Below are 21,916 nucleotides of genomic sequence, written 5' to 3'. Positions count from 1 at the left end.
TGTTTCAAATAAATGCTGTTCTTTTGAAAATTTGATTCATCAAAGAATCATGAAAAAATGTATCATAGTTTCCAAAAACTGTTTTCATATTTCTGAAGGATCATGTGACACTGAAGTAATGATTTAGAAAATTCAGCTTTGACATCACAGGAATAAATTACATTTTGAAATATATTCAAATAAAATTTTAAATTGTAATACTATTCCACAATATTACAAGTTTTACTGTATTTTTGATCAAACAAATTCAGCTTTGGTGAGCATGAGCTCTTTATAAAAAAATATGTTGTTCCTTATGTATATGTATAAGGAATATTTTGTTCCTTTGTGCTTTTTTTGTTCCTTTGTGCACTGGCTAAGGAGCATGAGTCAAACTGAAAAAATAAAACCAAAGTTTTTCTGAGGTTCTGTTATGTAATCTTGTTAAAATGGATTTCATAAAATTGGTATCGAAAAAAGTATCGTTCAGGAACAGGTATCGAAATCAAGGTATCGGTATCGGTATTGGTATCGAAATTTTTTGAACGATACCCAGCCCTAGTTAACATCTATCTTTAGCCCAGACAGTTCTTTTTCAACGACAATTCACTACTTGTACCTGCTCGCTCAGTGCTCACGGCGCCCCTCGCAATATTACGCTCGCGATATCTTCAATGTCAAAATTCTATGATGAAATCTTATGAGGGTGCCTAATCTAGCCTGTTAGTCCTCTAAAATGTTATATAACATTGAGGAAATGCAGAAATGATTTAGAAATGCACAACAGCAGCTACATATAGAAAATACCAAAAAAAGAATTTTTAAAATAAAAGTTTATTTATTTTACCATCGCATGGTGCTGCGCCCCTATGTGCCGCATATAGCGCATACCTACTTTTTAAGCCACTGAGTGAGACAAACGGACCTAAATACCTTAATAGTGGTGTAAAACACTCATAAACTACAGGAAGTGTTTAGTCGAGACTAGCTGCAAAGCTGAAAGCAGAATCAAAGATACACAGCTTCCTCAAAAGCACTAAAATACATTAATCCTGTTATATACAATCTTAAGATAAGTGATTTCTACTAGATCTCACCCTCCTTTCTGTGGCAGATTTACCAGCTCTAACAGAATCATCTGAATTCTGACTCAACACTAGGTATGCAAATAATGATTAAATCACTAAATTATAAATTACTATATACAAAAACAGCACAATTTAAGTCTTAACTTATTAGTAGAAGAATATACATATATGGAAAATACATTATCCATTAAATATTATAATCCCCTGCAATTATTTGCATTACATTGCAGCACCAAATGAATGCAGCACAAAATGAATGCTTAATGTCACTTCAGTATTACTCACTGAAAAAAACACAACAACAGTAAAATGGCACAATGACAACCTCTCTTATATTGAACATCAAACTTTTATCAACAAAACAAATAGGATAGATGGCATAGTATACCCCCATTGTAACACTGAGAAATGAAGGTCTTAGTGTTTTCCCCTAAATTTAAAACAAATGCTTAGTTTGTGGTTCATTAGTATTAATGAAAATACATAAATAATAAAATAGTACAATGATAAATTCACTTATATTAAACATTGGACTTTTATTAACAAAATTGATAAGAAGGATGATATGCTATACCCACATTGTAACAAATAAATAAAAGATCTTTGGACTGCTTAGTAGGGTTGGGCGGTATTACGGTAATATCGGATACCGCGGGATCTTAAAATAGCACCGGTATCAGTTTCAATACCGTCATTACCGGCACTTATATAGCCTATAATATATATAATTTATTTATTGCCTAAAAAATGCTTATGTGTGGTTGCAGTTTGGCAATATTTCTGGTTCCAACCGAATGAGAAGGGAGAGGCGGTAAATACAAGAGATGTTAACACTTCTAACCTAATGTCGCATCTCCGAAACAACCGGCCACTCACTGCTGCCAGGATGCATTTTGTTCTCGAGTTCATTAAATAAGCGCATTAAGTTTCGTATTTGTTAAAATATTATAATGTTATTTTTTCCATCTTTGTTGATTATGAAAAGTGAACGGCACAAATAAGATGGGATGCATCGGGAGTCAGACGATTTGACCACTTCAATAAATTTCGTTTTGTAAAAGGCCTCTTTAAAACGAATTTCGTTTTGTATTAGGGCCGTGACATTAACGCGTTAATTTCGATTAATTAATCTGAGACAAAATAACGCGTTAAAAAAAATAACGCAGATTAATCCATTCCGTATTGACCTTTGAACCTGGAGCCGTTCTAGCCACAATTCGACTGTAAAATGAAGGAGGGAGACGAGAACGCGCTGGCGCTGCCTGGATCATTGATTGGAACATTTACTTATAAAAAACAGCCGGCATTTCAACGTTGATTCACCGGTGAACGTAAGGGACCAAGGTCGAATCAATGTTGGATTATGTTTCGATTGTGCAAAACGAATCAACGTTGAAATCGTGACGTTGTTTCATTGTTGATTTCGTGACGTTGTTTCACTGTCTCTTCTTTCAATATGGGTGAATAAAGATTGTATGTCGACGTTGTTGAACCAATGATTAATTATGCTTCGGTTTTGCAAATTGAATCAACGTTGATATCGTGACGTTGTTTCACCGTATTACCTTTCATCATGGGATAATGAGTCATGACAATGCTGACTGAATTTGTGATTAACTGTACACTAAAATATTGTTAACTGTCAAATTACTTGCAGAAATGGCTTAATTAAACATTTAATAAAAATGTAACACATGCTCAAGATTGTAAAACAAGTTTTATTCTGAAAAAACAAAAGTCTAAAAATACTTTCTAAAACAGATGAAAAACATCTCAAACTTTAAATTTCAGCATTTTCGAAGTAATGTTAAAAACCTGTAAAGCAAGTGTAAATAATGTTTATAATTTAATGTTTAATATCAAATGTATAATTTAATAATGTTCAATTGTATTGTATTGATTATTTGCTAGGCACAATTATTTCAATGCTCACCCTTTAAACATTTGAACATTATTTCAATAACATGTTCAACACAATTATTTTTAATTGATTGACAGCCCTAATTTATATGCAATTAAAATGCGATTAATTTCGATTAATTAATTACAAAGCCTCTAATTAATTAGATTAATTTTTTTAATCGAGTCCCGGCCCTATTTTGTATATATTGTTTCTTAATTTTAATACATTTTTCATCAACCAGTTGCCTGGATAATCATGACATGATGGGCATGCTGCGGTCACTTGCATTGAAATCTCATAAATTAACCGAAACTCAGTGTAGGCTATGCCTCACAGACATGACAAATATATATATATAAATAAAGCTTGACATTTATTTAAACGAAACAATTAAAAATGAAAGAAATAGGCTACTCACTGATTAGGCTAAGTAATCCATGATGTGCATTTCTCTCTAGGCGCGTTCATACGGAGATGCGATCATCAATTTCATTAAACAAAACCATTCAAAACGAAAATAAATAGACTAGCCTACTCTCTGTAATCCATGATGTGCATTTCTCTCTATAGCGTTCACTACGGAGATGCCGATCGTCAATTTCTTTAAACGAAACAATTCAAAACGAAAAGAAAAAGGCCACTCTCTGATTGTGTAATGATGTGCATTTCTCTCTATATGCGCGTTCACTACAGAGATGGCGATCGTCAACTTCCATCTTTGCAGAAAAGTTTTATTAATAAAAATCAATGGACACGTGTCACCGGATTACAAAGGCACTTCTTGCTTTTTGCACGCACACAGATATTATGTTGAATAATGGTGGGCTCGGGCTCATAATAACAGTTAATGCCGTCGGCCGGACTCAGACAGCACGGGTTGGGCTTGATTTTTAATTTATTTTTTGCCCGATCTGGCATTCAGTTTCTGAACGGTGTAGGCACAAGCCAACAGTTTGATGACGCCGTCTGAGCCCATTATGTCATAATTTTTAATTAGTCACGGTAATACCGTATACCCAGGTTAAATAGGGAGGAGGTTTGACGGTATCAAAATTCAAATACCGCCCAAGCCTACTGCTTAGTTTGTGGCTCATTATTATTTTGAATGAAAAACACAACAACAATAGAACAAAGACAAACTTACTTATATTAAACAAAGAAATGCAACTTTTATTTATAACTTTTAGCCTCTGGGATCGTCCCGTCAGTCATTGCACCTTACTTTAGTCATGTGACTCATGTGGCTCAACTTACCTCAGTATCTCCAATTTACAATTTATATTCTTCAGTCCAGTGCAGAGCAGCTTCACTCCTGAATCCTGCAGATTATTTTTGTTCATGTTCAGCTCTTTCAGATTGGTATCTGATCCAAGAACTGCAGCCAGAGCTGAACAGCTTTTTTCTGTTAAGTTACAATCATTTAACCTACAATAAATCACAACACAGAATTAGATGGCACACATATAATTCATTTTCTATATACAAATATTAAATACATAAATGTGCTGAAATGTGTAAATATACCCAGTTAATGAAGTGCACAAATGTGTTAGGCTAATGTTTGCGGTGTGCCTCTCCGGTAATGGCCCATTGACACGCATATAGGCTTATTGCACGCATCTAAAATTATTTACATCAGTTATTCATTATAGACTAATGCTACTATAGTTATATTTATGTAATAATATTCTTCAACTTTTTTAAAAGGAATGTAGCTTCATCACTACCTCCGCCTGCAACTCGGAGTGCGCTTAGCGACACAGTCCGAAATCAGAAAGAGTAAGTACATATTTACCCACTATTTTACAGATGTTAGTTCAATTTTGTTTATACTTAGTGTTCATCAACGGGGCATAAGCATCAGTAAGTGAAATACCTGCCTTTACTTTTGTTTTTACAAAATTACAATAAAATAGATTGAAAAACAAAACATTTGAATCTCCTCATTCTTTGTTCAGGCTGCCTCACTTGATGGCACTTGGGGGAGCACTTGGGGGAGCGTCTATGTCACACCCCTGGTCTGAATCTCATTAATATTGATGACCCATTACCACTCCCACGCATAAACCTCTTCTGACAAAAAAACTGTTTTACAATGTTTAAATCAATGTAGTGTTTTATGTGAACGATTAGGCAGGATGATTTTCACATCATTTTGAAGCCAGAACTCAAAGGGACAACATCCATTAGTCAAAAGTCTTGTGGACACATATTTAATATGTGTTTTGTGGTCTTAATTCAGCAACTTTCATTTTTATTTTTTCCAATAACCACGCATAAACATTATTCTCTTAAAAATACAAACATCTACATACACGTTGCTCGCATATTATGGTAGCCCTGTTTGTGCTATATTGAGTGAATTTACACCTTTGCCATTAACATGTTTATAAATAACTGAAAAAAGCACAAATGTCAAGGCATGTCAGAACATCTCAAGGACCCCAAAAACAGCTTGGTCCCCAGAGGGTTAATAAATGATATATAAACTAGAAAACAAATCTTTTTTATGCTTATACTTTAGATGGCAACTTCTTGTATAATCATCATCCCCCCTAATCATTATGGTCATTCAGTGAATTTACTATTGAGAGCAAATAACCTTAATTCAGTGGATTTGGCCATTCATTTATTCATTAATGAAATGTCTTCAGCAGTAGGCTATTTAGCTCAAAGGAGCTCTAATATCGACAATGGTAAGTTTAAATTGTCTTCCGTAATATGAGTCGGAAATCAGTCGGAGCCGCAGCAGGCAAGGCTAACCCCTGGCCACGGACTTAATGATGAGGTGGTGACGCGTTCATGTAACCAGTGGGTGACGTCACTGCCACTTACACACTAAAAAACTGTCACAAAGAACCGGCAAAAGTAATGATTATGAAGGTGTCAAATAAAGCAAGCAGATATTTGAATTGTTAATTAACCCCCTGGGGTCGACAATCGCGCCGGCGCAATAGGCTCGCTTTTTTCGATAGGTGTCTTACAAAATTTAAATCAATGTATTGTTTTATGTGGATGATTAGGCAGGGTGATTTTCACATCATTTTGAAGAAAAAACTCTAGGCGACAAAATGCATTATTCAGAAGTCTTGTGGACACATATTTAGTATGTATTTTGTGGCCTTATTTCAGAAACTTTCATTTTTAGTTTTTTTCAATAACCATGCATAAACATTATTCTTTCAAAAATACAAACATGTATACATGTTGCTCACATATTATGGTAGCCCTGTTTGTGCTAAATAGACTGTAATTATACCTTTGCCATTAAAGGTGAACTAAGTAACTTTTTTACCTTAACTGAACAGCTTCGGAGTCAATGGAATGGTTAAATTACTTATTTCGGGTTGAATGGTGGTCGTTTCGCACCCCCCTGGTGCCCGTGAGCGGAAAATCTGCACTTGCAACTTTGAGCCGGCGGGCCGCCGGCCGCCGCATCAGGAAGTATCGCGTGATATCAGGTCTCGCGATGTAAACAATTGCTTTACGGCCAAAAGAAATCTGCTCAAATGCTGTCATTATTGCGCTCCCTCACGCTGTTCGAACCCGAATGAAGAAGACGTTTTAAAGAATGTCCCATCTGCTTTGATGTCGTTGATCTACTAGCTTCTGGTGTCTGAGAATCACCAACGAGTTTTTACAACAGTGTTGTCAAATATCTATTCCGAAGCTGTGGGGGGAGCTCTAGAGAGAAAACTGCGAGCAAAAAGCGAGAAAACAGCGAAGAAATCCTGAAACTACTGAGCCCTGCTTTAATGTTTATAAGCAACTGAAAAAAGCACAAATGTCAGGGTATGTCAGAACATCTCAAGGACCCCAAAAACACCTCAGACCCCAGAGGGTTAATAAACTAGTGTTTTCTGTGTCAGTGTCGGTTGACGATGCTGACTTGCCATGTTCGCAGTAGTGAACGCGCCTCTAGAGAGAAATGCACATTTCATACGATATGAATTACATAAGCAGAGTATAGCCAACTGTTTCTTTTCATTTTGAATTGTTTGGTTTGATATAGACATTTCAAGCTTTCTATATATATATTTTTTTTTCATCATGTCTGTGAGGCAAGTAGCCTATACTACTCTGAGTTTCGATTCACTTATAAGACGAGCTCCAGTTCACGGGCAATGCCAGTGATCGCTCTGGTGCCTCCAAGTCCTGATGTCGGCTATATTTGCTTCTTATTTTTTAAATCCAGGCGATTTGTTGATGAAACACTGATTAAAATTAAGATTAATAATGCATTAAAATTAGTGATGCACCAATGTGAAAATTGTGGCCAATACCGATAACCGATATTAATATTGCTGTTATGGCCGATACCGATATTTACAGATGTCGATATCTCTGTATAGAAAACACATTTTTATGATAATCAAATAAAGAGCTATTTTCCAAAACACACATTTTTATAATATAATGCACGACGACACACATGCATTATATTGCATTGCATATAGTGGCCCTCATTTATCAAAAGTGCGTACACCAAATTCCCAGCGTACACCTGGCGTACACCCAAAACCACGGTGACTTTGAGATTTATCAATATGGACGTTGGCGTACGGCACGCTAAAATCCTACGCCAGCTCAGGAGGTGGTGTACATGTACGCACGTTTTGAGTTAGTGTGGAAATGCGCAGAAAAACAATTCCTAACACCACAAAACGCACTGACAAACTAAAAGATATGATATATTATGACCCACTGTAAAAAAACAACAACATAGGGATGTTAACCGATTACCGTTTGACCGATGGTTGACCGTGTCAACATTAACCGATTAAAGTTGTCGGTAGTCGGTTAAAAACATTTTTTATCTCTAAATTAGACAGTGGACTAAACGCTACTACAGTTAGCCATCTCATTCCAAGATCTTTTTGTTTTAAGTGAACAAATCCCTCACACTCAATTTTTCATAACTCGCCTGTTTGTAGCCTACTTAATAAACCAATAAAAACATTTGGTTTTCTGTGTCGGCTGCAAAGATGAAGTCTGACTCGCGATCTTCGCAGTAGTGAACGCGCCGGAGAGAAATACATATTTCATACGGATTACATCGTGTTATTTTGTTTTGAATGGTTCTGTTTAAAAGTAGAGATTTCTGTAGATAATAAATATATTTCTATTTTTTTTTTAGGTGTGTGAGGCGAGTAGTCTACCTTATACGTTGAGTTTCGGTTCATGGATGATAGCTAAACGTTAGATCAGGCGCTGGCGCCTCCGTGTCGTGATTATCTCTGCTATTTACTTTTTATTTATTAAATCGAGAAAATTGGATAATGAAACACTGATTAAAATTAAGATACAATTAATACAAAACGAAATTCGTTTTAAAGAAAGGCATGCCGCTTTCAGAGCGGTCGCATCCGTTATGGATAACTGTCACTTAACATTGTTTTTTTCTCATAAATGTGAACACGAAAAATAAAAGACAAAAGACTTTTTAAAAAAGACAACCATCCACAACTTTATAACACTCCAGGCAAAGTATAGGTCATTTGCTCATCCAACGTCGGAGAAGTTTCTCTTCTTTGCCGTCTTCCGTGTGTCCATGGCGTAAAATGAGGGCGTGGGGGAAGCGGAGACTTGAATATATAAGGGCGTGTTATTCTAATGACGATCGTTTTCAGCCGCGGCATTTATCAAGGGCAGGTATTGCGTACACCTGGATTTCAAAGGTACGCACAGCTTCATAAATCAGGCGATGAGAGGAGTGTAAGCATAATCTTACGCCAATATATACGCCCGTTTATACGCAAGAATGATAAATGAGGGCCAATGTGTGCTGGTCAACTTGTCTAAAATTAAGAAACCCCTAAAAAAAAAAAAAAAAAAAAAAAAACACACAACAACAACAACAACAAACATAGGAACATTAAGATAGGCAACTAATTTATTATTCCAATATCCAAATATGATATTTGGGTTCTATTTGTGACGTGCTGTCTTTGCGTTTGAACATTGCACATTTTAAACAGGCATTAGCTGAATAAATGTTAGCCAATACAAACATATTTATAGAAAACAGTTGACAATGAATAGACAGGAGTCCAATAATAGCATAACGAATCACTTATTCTAAAAATAATATCAAGAATAAGTTAGACGAATCCGACATATGAAAACACGGATGGATAATACAAAATGTTTTCTGATATTTTGACAGAAAAAAAAAACAAGCAAGAACAAAATTTTAAATTTAGCAATTTTTCAAAATTTAGCCCGTCGATTTTCATTTTACAATTATCTTCTCTCTCTGTGTGTGCGCGTCCGTGTTTGTGAGAGAGAGCTCGCGCAGCACTGATACAACAGTACTTTTTAATCTATAGGTAACGAACGCGCTAGTTTTCATACAAAATAAATATGTAACATAATTAGGTAATTTAGTTATTATTAACACAATAATGTAACACATGAAGGCTATGTTTCTCAACACTGAGAATGAATAAATAAACGCCTGTTTCTCCAGACTCGCGCTTATCATTAATCCACAGATCAAACGTGCTGACACTTTTGAGAAAAATCAAATTCGAACGGGTATCAAAAATATCAAGCAATGTATTCGAATATCTACGAGTCAAAAAACGATCAGTCAAAAAATGCGTCATAAAGAGGAAAAAAAACATATATAAGTCGCACTGGACTATAAGTCGCATTTATTTAGAAATTTATTTCACAAAAAAAAAAAAAAAAATTTATGAACGGGACAGTTCTCCATTACGGACGCGAGCGCTCTGAAAGCGGCACTAAAAGACGGCTTTAAAATTTTCACAGCGACCTCAAACAGAAAGCACAAAGCCTGTCTTTAAATTTTATTTTGTTTTGTATTAATTGTATCTTAATTTTGATCAAAGTTTCATCAACCAATAGCCTGGATTTTAAAAAATAAGAATTAAATAGAAAATATTTAATCACGACACGGAGGCGCCAGTGTGTGAACCTGGAGCTTGTCTCATAAATGAACCGAAACCACATATATAGAAAGCTTGAAATGTGTACTTTTAAACAGAACAATTCAAAACGAAAGAAAACAGACTGTTCTCTGCTTATGTCATCCGTATGAAATGTGCATTTCTCTCAGGCATGTTCACTACTGCGAAAATCGTGAGTCAGCATCGTCAACTTCATCTTCATCTTCAACTTCACACGTCAAATACACAGGAATGACTATCGGCCTGTTCACGTCGGCCCTATTTAGACATCGGAACGATACCGATGTGTCAAAAAATGACCATATTGGCCGATATTATATCGGCGGCCGATATATCGCGCACCACTAATTAAAATGCACATATTCATGTAAATTTTTTACATTTTAGTGTCTGTACACGCAAAAAGACTGTTTAAATATGAATCGTGTTTTTGTGAGTGAATGAATGAACAGCTTTTACCAAACTCTATTGCTATACTGAGATGAGTAAAAATCGACTACAAAAATTGGATAGATTATAAAGTTTTTACTGTAAAATACTGCCACATCAAATAAGCTTATAATGTTGCCAATTTCTGCTCATATATAATATATACAGTGTTATACAGTTGTTTTTTTATATTTTGATGACTATTATTTCATATGTCAGGCTTTACATGGATAAGTTCATGTTCATGATGAGGAATCACTATAGAGTAATGTAGATAAAAACATTTTTCAGATGAGAGCAAAACATGACAAAATATATTAAAAGACTTACAGAGCTCTTCTGGAGGTTTTGATGACTGCCGATAATCTAATGAGACACTCGTCTGATTTCTTGAATTTCTGAAGCTCAAACTCCTCCAGCTCCTCCTCTGATGTCAACAACACAAAGACCAAAGCAGACCACTGGGCAGGTGAAAGGTCACCAGATGACAGACTTCCTTTGCCAAGGTGGGTCTGAATCTCTTCCACCAGAGTTTGGTCATTCAGCTCATTCAGACAGTAGAACAGATTGATGGATCTCTCTGCAGGAAGATTATCTTCTAATTTCTGCTTGATGTACTGAACTATTTCCTTGTTGCTCTGGTCATTGCCGTCTTGCTGTGTCAACAGACCTTGTAAGAGTCGTCGATTGGACTGGAGCGACAGACCGAGGAGGAAGCGAAGGAAAAGGTCCAGGTGTCCATTGTCACTCTCGAGCGCCTTGTCCACTGCAGTCTTGAGAAAATCAATCATGGTTTCATTTCTGTTTTCCTGTTCTGTAGACTCGTGATCAAACACACTTGTCTTGTTGATGTCTAGAAACAGATGTGCATAAAGGGCTGCAATAAACTCTTGAATGCTCAAGTGAACAAAGCAGTACATGGTACCAAGAACGATCCCTGTTTCCTCCTTAAAGATCTGGGTACACATGCCTGAGTACACTGATGCCTTATAGACGTCAATACCACAGGCTTCCAGGTCTGTGTCATAGAAGATCAGGTTGTTTCTTTCCAGCTGATGAAATGCCAGTTTCCCCAGTGAAAGGATGGCGTCTTTATCCCAGGAAACATCTGGTGTGTATTCTCCATCATACTTTCGGCGGCTCTGCTGGATCTGAAAGCGGAGAAAGTGTGTGTACATTTGTGTCAGAGTCTTGGGAGTGTCTTCTGTGTTTGATTCCTGCAGTGTTTTAGAGATCGCATCAGCCTGAGTGTTTTTCACATCATTATTTCTTTTCTCCTCCAGAATGTTCTGGAGAACCGTGGCTGAAATCCAGCAGAAGACTGGGATGTGGCACATGATAAAGAGACTCTTTGATTGTTTAATGTGATCTAGGATTGTGTTTGCCTGATTCTCATCCGAGAATCTTTTTTTGAAGTACTCTTGCTTCTGTGCGTCACTGAATCCTCGTATCTCTGTCAGCCGGTCGATGCAGTCAGGAGGAATCTTACTGGCAGCTGCTGGTCTGGTGGTGATCCAGATGAGAGCAGAAGGAAGCAGATTTCCCTTCATGAGGTTCGTTAGGAGAACATCCAGAGAGGCTGGTGACGACACATCACGCCACGTCTCATTACAATCAAACTTCAGAGGAAGGCGACATTCGTCCAGTCCATCAAGGATGAACAGCACTTTGAATTCACTCCTTGTAACGTTCAGTCCTTTTGTCTCTGGGAAAAATTGAGTTATAAGGTCCATCAAACTCAGTTTTTCTTTCTCCTTTAAGTTCATCTCTCTGAAAGGAAGAGGATATATGAAGCTGATATCTTGATTTTCTTTTCCTTCAGCCCAGTCCAGAACAAACTTTTGCACAGAGACTGATTTCCCGATGCCAGCGACTCCTTTTGTCAGTACAGTTCGGATCTTCTTGTCTTGTTCAGGAGCTTCAAACAAATTTGTGCATTCAACCTGTTTCTCTTGTGCTTCATGACGCCTGGAAGCAACTTCAATCTGTCTCACCTCATGTTCAGTATTGACCTGTTCACTGCCACCCTGAGTGATATAGAGATCTGTGTAGATGTTATTCAGAAGTGTGGAGTCACCTTGCTTCGCAATTCCTTCAAACACACACTGATACTTCTTCTTTAGGCCACATTTCATCTGATGAATGAAGAGCAGCTCATCTAAACACAGGAACAGAAAGTAGACAGTTTTAGTCTTCATTTTCTCACCTACATTTATAAGAGACAATCAGACAGATGATCATGAGTCTCTAACCTTCTAGAGCATCAGCAGCTTCATCTTGCTTCATCTCTCTCAGGTAATGTAGTGTGAGATCAAGAGCTGATTCTTTGATACTGGATCTGTTCTCAATAAAGTCCTTCACAAAGTGTTCTGTGTTCTCATTGTGTAATATTTTCTTAAACTTCTCTAGCTCATTCTTCAGAAACGTGATTATTTTGCTCTCAAGATCCTACAAACAAAAGTAAGAAAAAAGACACAATTTAAACCAAATTGTACATCTATATTTGGTCAACACAATTTATTCAATAACTACAATATCTATAAAAAAATCCAGTTAAAAGACTAACATGTTAACCAGCTGATATTTTTAACAAATAGAAAAATAAAAAATATATAAGTGCTTCAGAGGAAAAAATGGATCTGGAGGAATTCAATAAAAATGTCTTTGTTCAATAACATATTTGTTTGTTAGAATATTAAACATTTATAAAAATGTGTTTTCCTACTTGGAAGATTCCTAGAAGATTGTCTTTGAAATTCTCGTGGTTCCAGTGAGTCTGAACGTCTGAGTCTAATGTCTCATATTGAAGCCTGTAATCAAATAAATCAAATAAATACTGATTTTCCAGGCAAAATTTCACAGAAAGAGAAAAAGCATTAGCTGTGAATACTCTGATAAATATTTGATCTGATAAATATTTATCAGAGTATTCAATGATAAATATCATGATAAATGATTCAATGATAAATAATGATAAATATTGGATCTAAAAATGTTTCATGATTGGTATTCGCTGATACAACTTTTAAACACAGACAACGTGTGACAAAAAATTAGAAACTTATGAAATACCTTTTATTAGGAGATGGTGTTTTCTCACTGAAGTCTGGTCCTCTATTTTTAGACCGATCACTCTTCAGAGACACAGAGCTGGACACATGTGAGCCTGATCTTACACTGATGACACAAAGAACAGAGAGAAAACACTTTACTACAGGAGATACTTTAGTCTCATTTGAAATGGTTTAATGTTGCAAATAGTAATTAAATGCAGTATAGCTGTGCATTTGTCCATTTATGACTACAGTCGGATGGATAAACATATGTACATGTTTAGTTTCATGATCTATTTTCCATAGTGTATTTGTGTCTCCTTGTGGCTGCCTGTGTAATTGTGTTACTGGAATGAGTTTCATAAGGTTCTCAGGAACTGAGTTTTATTGAGACTTATTGTTTCATTCAGTCAAGTTCATTCATATACACCACTGTAGACAAATAATACAACAATATAATGCAATGTAAACACACAAAATACCTTTTATTAGATGATGGTGTTTTCTCGCTGAAGTTTGGTCCAGAACCTTTAGACTGATCACTCTTCAGAGACACAGAGCTGGACACATGTGAGCCTGATCTTACACTGATGACACAAAGAACAGAGAGAAAACACTTAAGTAAAGGAGGATCAACTGTGTGTGAAACACATCTGTGTCTTAATCTAAGTGGTTCAGCTATCTCTGTGACGGGAGAAAGTGTGTGTGTGTGTCTCTGCCTGTCGTTTCACGAGGAGAAGCCTAAAGAAGCCGCTATTTTGTTTGAGGAGAAAGTTATTGAAGAGTATGTGAGAGAGCGCACTGAGCGCAATTATTGTTTGGAAAAGACTTATCTAATAAAACACACAATCCACTGCAAGCCGATCCCGTCTCCTTCCTTCTTTCCACAAACATACTTTTGTGGACAGACGTCAACATTAGACGTGCGGAAGACGTCGCCTGGCGTCACAAAACACCCCCTTCAGTGGACTGAATGTGGACGTCCAAAAATTACATGAAAAAGACGTCACTCCGACATCATATTGCGCAGTGAGTTATGAGAACATTTCAAGTTTTTGTTTATTGACAGAAATAGAGAGCAGAAATGTCTGTGTGACACAGTTGTGTTAGCATACTTGAATTAAATTAAGTGTATAGTTGTTTCCTAATGTCTGTCAATAATTGTATGATCTAAAAACTGAAGTCATTTATTTGGATTAATTCAGCGTCTAGAAGGTTATTAACAAATTATTAACTGTGATATTTCCTATAGAGCAAACAGGGCTTTATAGACAATGTCAGAGTTAATTTAAGAAGTTAAAAAGCATGTGCAAATATGCTTAAATTTGTGCTATTGACAAGGAAACACAAAGTCCAGTCGAGTTTAAACTGATGAAAACAGACGCAGTCTTACCTGTGTTTCTCTGAGAGACTCATCTGAGAGAGAGAGTCCTTTCCTCTTTCCTCTGACATACTGCAGCTAAACTGATACTGAAAACTGATCAGCACTGCTTTCTGGAAACACTCAATCCTTCAGCATCACCTGGAAATGACACCATTTTACACAGATGAAGAACATCTTATTTAAGACAATAATGAAGAATGCTGAGTTATCATCAACAACAGCAACAGCAAAAACAATCTATAAAATAAAGTGAGTTACAGACAAATATATTGCCATGTAAAATAACCGAATAGTCTTAATCATTTCCGATTGTTTAATGAGTTTAACTGACTCTAAATATGAATTCACTGGGGAACAGAAATTGTGTTTAAAACTTTGAGTGGGAAAATTGAAGCTGATGTTATATTCTCTATTACAGTTTAATCTCATTTTACAATCATATTTACCCAATCTTTATTAATTGTTGAATCGTTTGTCATTTAATCATTACTTCAAGTTCACAATGATGATTGATTTCATTACTTTCAAATGATCCTAAAATAACTGATTGAGTAAAAGCAGAATTATAATAGACATACTGTATAACTACTAACCATAATTGCTATATATGAACTGAGATATTCAGTTTAATAACAGCAGATTGTTGTTCATTGACGTCAGGCTTCATCTGTCTGTCTACTGTAAATGTCTGCTTCAAAAATACTTTCGATTTCACATCACAAAAACAACAGCCTAAAACTGAAGAGGAAATGGGGGAAAACTTCCAGAAACATATTCGTTTTCAATAAACCTTTCTCAATAAAACTTCATGTTTTAACTTCAAAAGATTGTAATTTCTGGCAGATTCTTCTTCTGTTCGGAGTAGCAGAAGAACAGCCTTCTGTAACTTCACATTTAAATCACGCTTTATATACAATATAAAGTTCCTAATAATTACAAATGACTTTAATGGAGAATGTATATAATAATAATTATATGAATTTATAAGTATTTTAAACTCAGTAACGCTTGTTGTCAGTCCGCGCGCGTCGTTCTCAGAATCTCTTGCTGGTCTCGATGGATTGTGGATTAAACACATAAATGGCCGCGAGTGTTATTAGATTTGGAGGCATTGTGCTAAATCTGTAGAAATGTTTTCTGGATCATAGATCAGATCAAATCCAGTGAGTAACAGGTATGGGTATCAGGGCCCTCATTTATAAAACTGTGCGTAGGATCCTTACTAAAAGTGTACGTGCGCCCGAAAGCCCAAAATGGCGTACGCCAAAAAAATATTCAGACTTATAAAACCGTTCGTCCGTTATCGATTATATTTAGTCTAAATGTTTATATCAGAAGTAAAACATTTTAAATCATTCTTTTATTTATTTAAACTGTTATTGTGAACATGCACTGTATTTATGATTATGGCTGTTTCTCAATTCCAAGAACGCAGAGAACGGACTTGTGTTCTCGTGGAGACCGGTCTTGCCAAGCTTCCTTGGAAGAACGAACTCGGAACCGGCCCCAATGACTTCTGGGACACCAGGCGAGTACTAGCTCAAGTCTGCATTCGATGCATCCTCGGTATCAAGAACACGTCCGGGTTCTTTCATGCGTCCTCTGTACTTGCGTTCTTGAGAATTGGGTCTGAACTTCGAAGGTTAATGATGACGTAAAACGAGAACACAAGGACGCAAGATCGCTGAAGAACGCATATTGAGAAACACCCTATGACTCATAATGAAGATGTACGGTTTTCCTTCATCTGCGTTAGATAAAGGCTAATGCGTCAGTTCCATTAAACGGCCCAGCGCGGTCGCTGGCGCGGACATGTAGGAATGGATGGATGTTTGCTTCATGTGACAGGCTTGCTGATTGAAATTATAGTTGTATTATCTTTCTGTATATGTATAATTTTCTTAAAATGCTCTGTCTAAAAGCGACCAAAACGACATTTAACTCCAGCTCACCATCGGTTCGCCAAACTGCTCCGTCTCCAACACGTTCGTACACATAGGTCACAGTTTGCGTGCAAGTTCGCACATTTTCCCGTCAAGTTTGTTTTTATAAATCACAGTTTATGCGTCGGAAGTGTCGTCCGCCTCTCTCAGGGCCTGTTCTGTGCGACGTAGCGGTGATAAACGAGGTCCAGATGTTGTTACTGTAGTTTTCCTCTTCTTCGTGTGTTTCACAGGAGGGTTTGGAACAGCTGAACAGTTGCACACCGACACCTACTGTGGATATTATACCACATATATCTCTAAATCATGTTTAAAACCTCTTAAATAGACATTTCAACAGTGCATCTGTTATATTCCCTGTTTCTGGACTATTATCTAAGATGCTGGATATTGTAGCCTAAATGACTGACATCCTGCGGTTTGTATTTATGATACATTCAATCCTTCTGTTTTGTATTAGGACACAAATGATTCATAATTCAAAAATAGAGCTGGATATGGCCAAAAATATCATCATAATTTGTTTGTCCACAATTAAACTCCACAGAGTAAGCTACCTTTTAATTTAGGGCCCACATTTATTTTTTAATTTTTCTTCCTGTGTTTTTATTATATTTTTCTGGATTCTATGTTTTATGATTGAATACAAATGTAGCATCAAATATGATGTGTTTTGAAATGAATAAAAACTTTCATTTTAAATGTAATCAGACAGTTTCAGTGTGTGTTTAACAGTAGTTTTTCTCAGATGAAACGGGGGAAAGCTTGTGAAGTGACTCTGAAGAGCAGCTCTGGAGATGAAGATCATGTGGAGTGTCCTCATACAGTGAGACTGTGTCTCTCTCTCTGTGTGTGTGTGTGTGTGTGTGTGTGTGTGTGTGTGTGTGTGTGTGTGTGTGTGTGTGTGTGTGTGTGTGTGTGTGTGTGTGTGTGTGTGTGTGTGTGTGTGTGTGTGTGTGTGTGTGTGCAGATGCTGAAAACACAGAGAGCCTCATACCTGTTTGAGTTTGTGTAGGAGACTGTTGTCATGTTGATTTATACTGTGTGATAGGCTGTTAGATTAATCCATTTAGACAATCAGCCATAGTTTCATTAAAACATATAATTATTTTAAATGATGTAGATCCCCTTTGTGCAGCTGCAGCGGAGAGCCCAGAGAGCCCAGCCGAGGAGTGGACGAGGCTGGAGATAGTGATGACTGCTCAGCTGGAGACGGCTCATCCGGACAATCCCACAGGCAAAAAGCTCAAGAAGAGAGCACAGCTATCTGCTGGATCAGGTGCTGGGAGGATGGCGAGAAGAGGCGTGCAAACGAGCATTGGAGTGCAGCCGACAGCAGTGGCTCGTCTGAAAACACCACTGGGAGACAGGCGTGCCCTCATTACTGGGTGGCCAACACAAAGCTGAAGAAGAGAGCACAGCTATGGAAGGGCAAGGGGAAATTCACTTCCCAAAAGGCAGGCACCACATAGTCTATCCCAGTGTGTCACTGACTGTGTTGCACTTGGCAAAAAACACAGTAAATAGACAATGTCGGAAGTTCAGTTTTTTTTTTTTTTTTTATAAGCCTGAGGTAGTCGTGCTTCTACTGCTGCTGTCTCCTCTGTTACGGCCTCTACTGCGTCCTCATCTGGCTCCAGTGTCCAAAGGACGAGACAGAGTTAGATGACAAGCTTTGTGAGAACACCAATTGGCCCTGTCAAACAAAGCAAAGTGGATGAGGAGTTATCTAAAATGATTGCACTGGATTTTCAACCTTTTTCAATCGTCAGTGACACTGGATTTAGAAGATTCTAGAAGGTAATTGATCCATCATACATTTTACCGAACCGAAAGACTATATCAAACACTCTGATGCCACAGCTCTACAGCAGAATTAAAGAAGAGGTGAAGGTGAAAGTCAGCAATGCCTCTGCTGTGTGTCTGACGACTGATGCCTGGACGTCTCGAACAACTACAAGTTTTATGGCAGTCACTTGTCATTTTATCGATGAACATTTTACTCTTTCATCACCTCTTCTTGACTGCTGTTCAATCACTGACCGACATACTGCTGACAACCTGGCAGCCGAACTTAAGAAGATGTGTGAAGAGTGGGAATCTCAAACAAAGTGGTTGCTTGTGTTACTGACAATGCCAGCAACATGAAAGCAGCTTTCCGGAAAGCTGAATGGAAGCACTTGACATGCTTTGCCCATACATTAAATCTGATTGTGAGGGAAAGCTTAAACCACATTCAAGGGACAGTGACACAAGTCAAGAGTGTTGATGAGTTTGTCTATCTATGTTTGTTCATGTTTATGCATGTTCATGGTGTGAAGCAGAGGTGCTATCAGCATCTGGATGTGGTGGACCAGTACCTCTCCCTAACCCTGACCCTCACCCTGACCTGACCCTGACCTGACCCTAACTCTAGCTGCACATTGACCTCTGGGTCCAGATGTTGGTGACCACAGGTGCTCAATCATTATGGCTACTCTGACAAGGTGAACTCAGATCCTGGAAATGATGAGCACTGTGTCATAATCACTAGTCTAACACACACCAGTGTATGGATGTATGCAGAACACATGCAAACGTAAATGTCTACAACACACTCTTATTTCTGGTTAAGTTAGGAGTTATTGTAAAGAGTTTCATGTCATTGTGGGAGAATCTGCACCAGTGGCTGAGCCAGAAGGGTGTCCCAGTTTATTCTTAGCATAAATTAAATCACGTGACAGTATTTATAACTTGAATTGACAGTTAATTTATTTAGTTTGCAAATAAAGTCTTTCTCCATTCTCCTCTACCTGGCGAACTGCTGTTTAGGTGAGCACATTTACACTTACATTTATTAATTTAGCAGACGCTTTTATCCAGAGCGACTTACAAATGAGGAATACAACAAGCACTTTGTCTCGAGAGAAAGCAGTAAGAGAAGTGCTAGCAATACATGGTGTCAGTCATTGTCTGGAACAGTGAAAGCAAGGAGAGCACTTTCTGTGAAGATGTTTGTTGTTATTTTAACAGTCGTGAGGAGAATGCAGTTAAAGAGTTTCAGAATCAGTTTACACAGTTTCTAGAGGACGTTATCGTGTGTGGAGGCCTCGTATCCATAGTGTGGTCTCACTTAAGACAAGCCTCACTGCTTTCAAACATATTTTATTTATCTGACCTCCTCTCAGAGGGTAAAGTAATATCTGTTCTGTTGAGTACAAGGTCTTGTAATATTTTTTTATTTTTTTTATGTCAATATTTTTGTAGAGTTGTTTAATAATTCCAAATTGGTTCAATTCATGAATGTGTTGTTTTGTAATATTACATTTAATATAAATGTCTTTTAACATCTACATTTTGTCATTTTATTTGTAGGCCTACTTAAAAAAAGTTATATCTGAATACAGAAAATGTATTTATTTTATAACAGCATATAACCTATACACTATATTATCAGAGCATATATGTTCATACATCATTTATATAGAGCATATATGTTCATACCGATACATGGCAACTGCTCAGAATCATTGTCATTTAGAAATAAGATCACGTGGGTGTTTGAATCGAGATCACAATCTTTTAACAAGTAATTGTGCCGCTCTATCATATAGTAGACAAACAAAACTGAAATTTAAGTCATTATTCACTGAAAATCTTTCCCTCTGCTGCCCTGCTTAATCCCCCAACAGCTCCAACGGGACCGCCAGCAGCACTTATTGGACCACCGAAGTCCCCAATTGGACAGTCAGTGTCCCTTTTAGCACCCTCAGTACAACCACAGCAGCTATCCCAGAACCTGGGGAAAAGACCCCACTCCCCAGAAGGACCTTCAGCAGCCTCCCCAGTTTCTCTTGAAAAAGGTAAAAAAGGAGCTATATGAAGAGTATTATAAATAAGTTGTAAGCCCCACAAAACCATACTCTTACTTTGTGTAATGTGAAACTGTAAACAAATTCAGAGTCCAGAAACATTTATTATTATAATAATCCTAAAAAACTGTTTTCAACATTAATAATAATAATAAATTACACAGTGTGTCCGTGAGCAAGGCAGTGAAGGTACTTTACTCCAGGGGCTCCAGGGGGATTGTCCCTGTAAATGCACTGTAAGTTGCTTAGGATAAAAGCTTCTGCCAAATGCATATATATATATATATATATAAATGTTCCTTGAGCATCAAATCATCATATTAGAATGATTTCTGAAGTATCATGTGACACAGAAGACTGGAGTAATGATGTTGAAAATGCAGCTTTGATCACAGAAATGAATTACGTTTAAAAATATAATCAAATAGAAAACAGTTTTTTTTTATTGTAAAAATATTTCACAATATTACTGTTTTTTGCTGTATTTTGGATCAAATAAAGCCTTGGAGCCTTGGAGACCGGAAGTCTTCTTTTAAAACATTAAAAAATCTAACCGTTCTAATGATTTTGGCCACCACTGTATATACATTTTAAAATGATTAAATGATTAGAACCTCTCATCAAATTCCATGAACTGCTGCTGTTTCATTACTTCAATAATGCCTGTGTTTGCCCATATTTTAGGACATTATTTGGGTGTTTCGGTATCTTCCTATTCGTGGTGCACAATATATTGACTCACTATCATTATTGCAATATCACGTTGTGCAATATCATATGAAAATGTTGCAGAAAGTATGCAATATTTCGTTTATTTTGTGGAGAGATGCGTCCGTTGACTGTGTGGCTTAGTTGTATTGGATTTAGAGTAATTGTTTCATTGGCCAGTTGCCCTGTCACATGCACGTGACAGGGCAACATGCCCTATAGAACACCACATGATGAGCGTGGCTCTGGGAGACAACGAAAAAATGGAGATCGGAGGCGAAAAATATCAGAAATGGGGCCAATCACCTTTTGTGTTTTTACATATGTTTAAGAATATCTAAATTAATATCGTTATCACAATATTCATGATCAATATTCCAATATCACATTTTGTCAATTTCGTGCAACCCTAATTCCCATAGACACTTTGATGGAAATTGATTTGCAAGATCAACTGTCTATTCAAGGTTATAAAGTTGTGGAATGATAGGCTATTTTCAGCTGTGATTTCTTCACTGTGATGACATTATTCCAAACTGATTGTACAAGTCCTTCAGCGGCTTTAGCCTGCTAATGGCAGAACCTGGTTATCCTTAAAGGAATAATTCACCTATAATGCATCATTTATGTATCAAGTGCTCACCGT

At 37.0% G+C, this 21,916-nt stretch overlaps 2 protein-coding genes across 2 annotated transcripts in view; both read right to left on the bottom strand.

Moving 5' to 3' along the window:
- LOC311305875 (NACHT, LRR and PYD domains-containing protein 12-like) overlaps positions 1 to 21,916 on the bottom strand; it is a 126,218-nt gene that overhangs the window by 55,172 nt on the left and 49,130 nt on the right. The gene's annotated exons all lie outside the window — the stretch shown is intronic.
- On the bottom strand, positions 10,658 to 14,836 carry LOC311298927 (protein NLRC3-like; the record flags this gene model as incomplete). Its single annotated transcript, XM_084422248.1, has 5 exons — positions 10,658 to 12,489; positions 12,584 to 12,779; positions 13,057 to 13,141; positions 13,404 to 13,481; positions 14,778 to 14,836. The coding sequence occupies 5 exons, from the start codon at positions 14,834 to 14,836 to the stop codon at positions 10,658 to 10,660; spliced, it is 2,250 nt and encodes a 749-aa protein (XP_084278374.1).

Source organism: Rutilus rutilus (genome assembly GCF_951802725.1).
Source record: "Rutilus rutilus genome assembly, chromosome: 1".
Classification (NCBI taxonomy): Eukaryota; Metazoa; Chordata; class Actinopteri; order Cypriniformes; family Leuciscidae; genus Rutilus; species Rutilus rutilus.
This window is presented reverse-complemented; position numbering and strand designations above follow the sequence as displayed.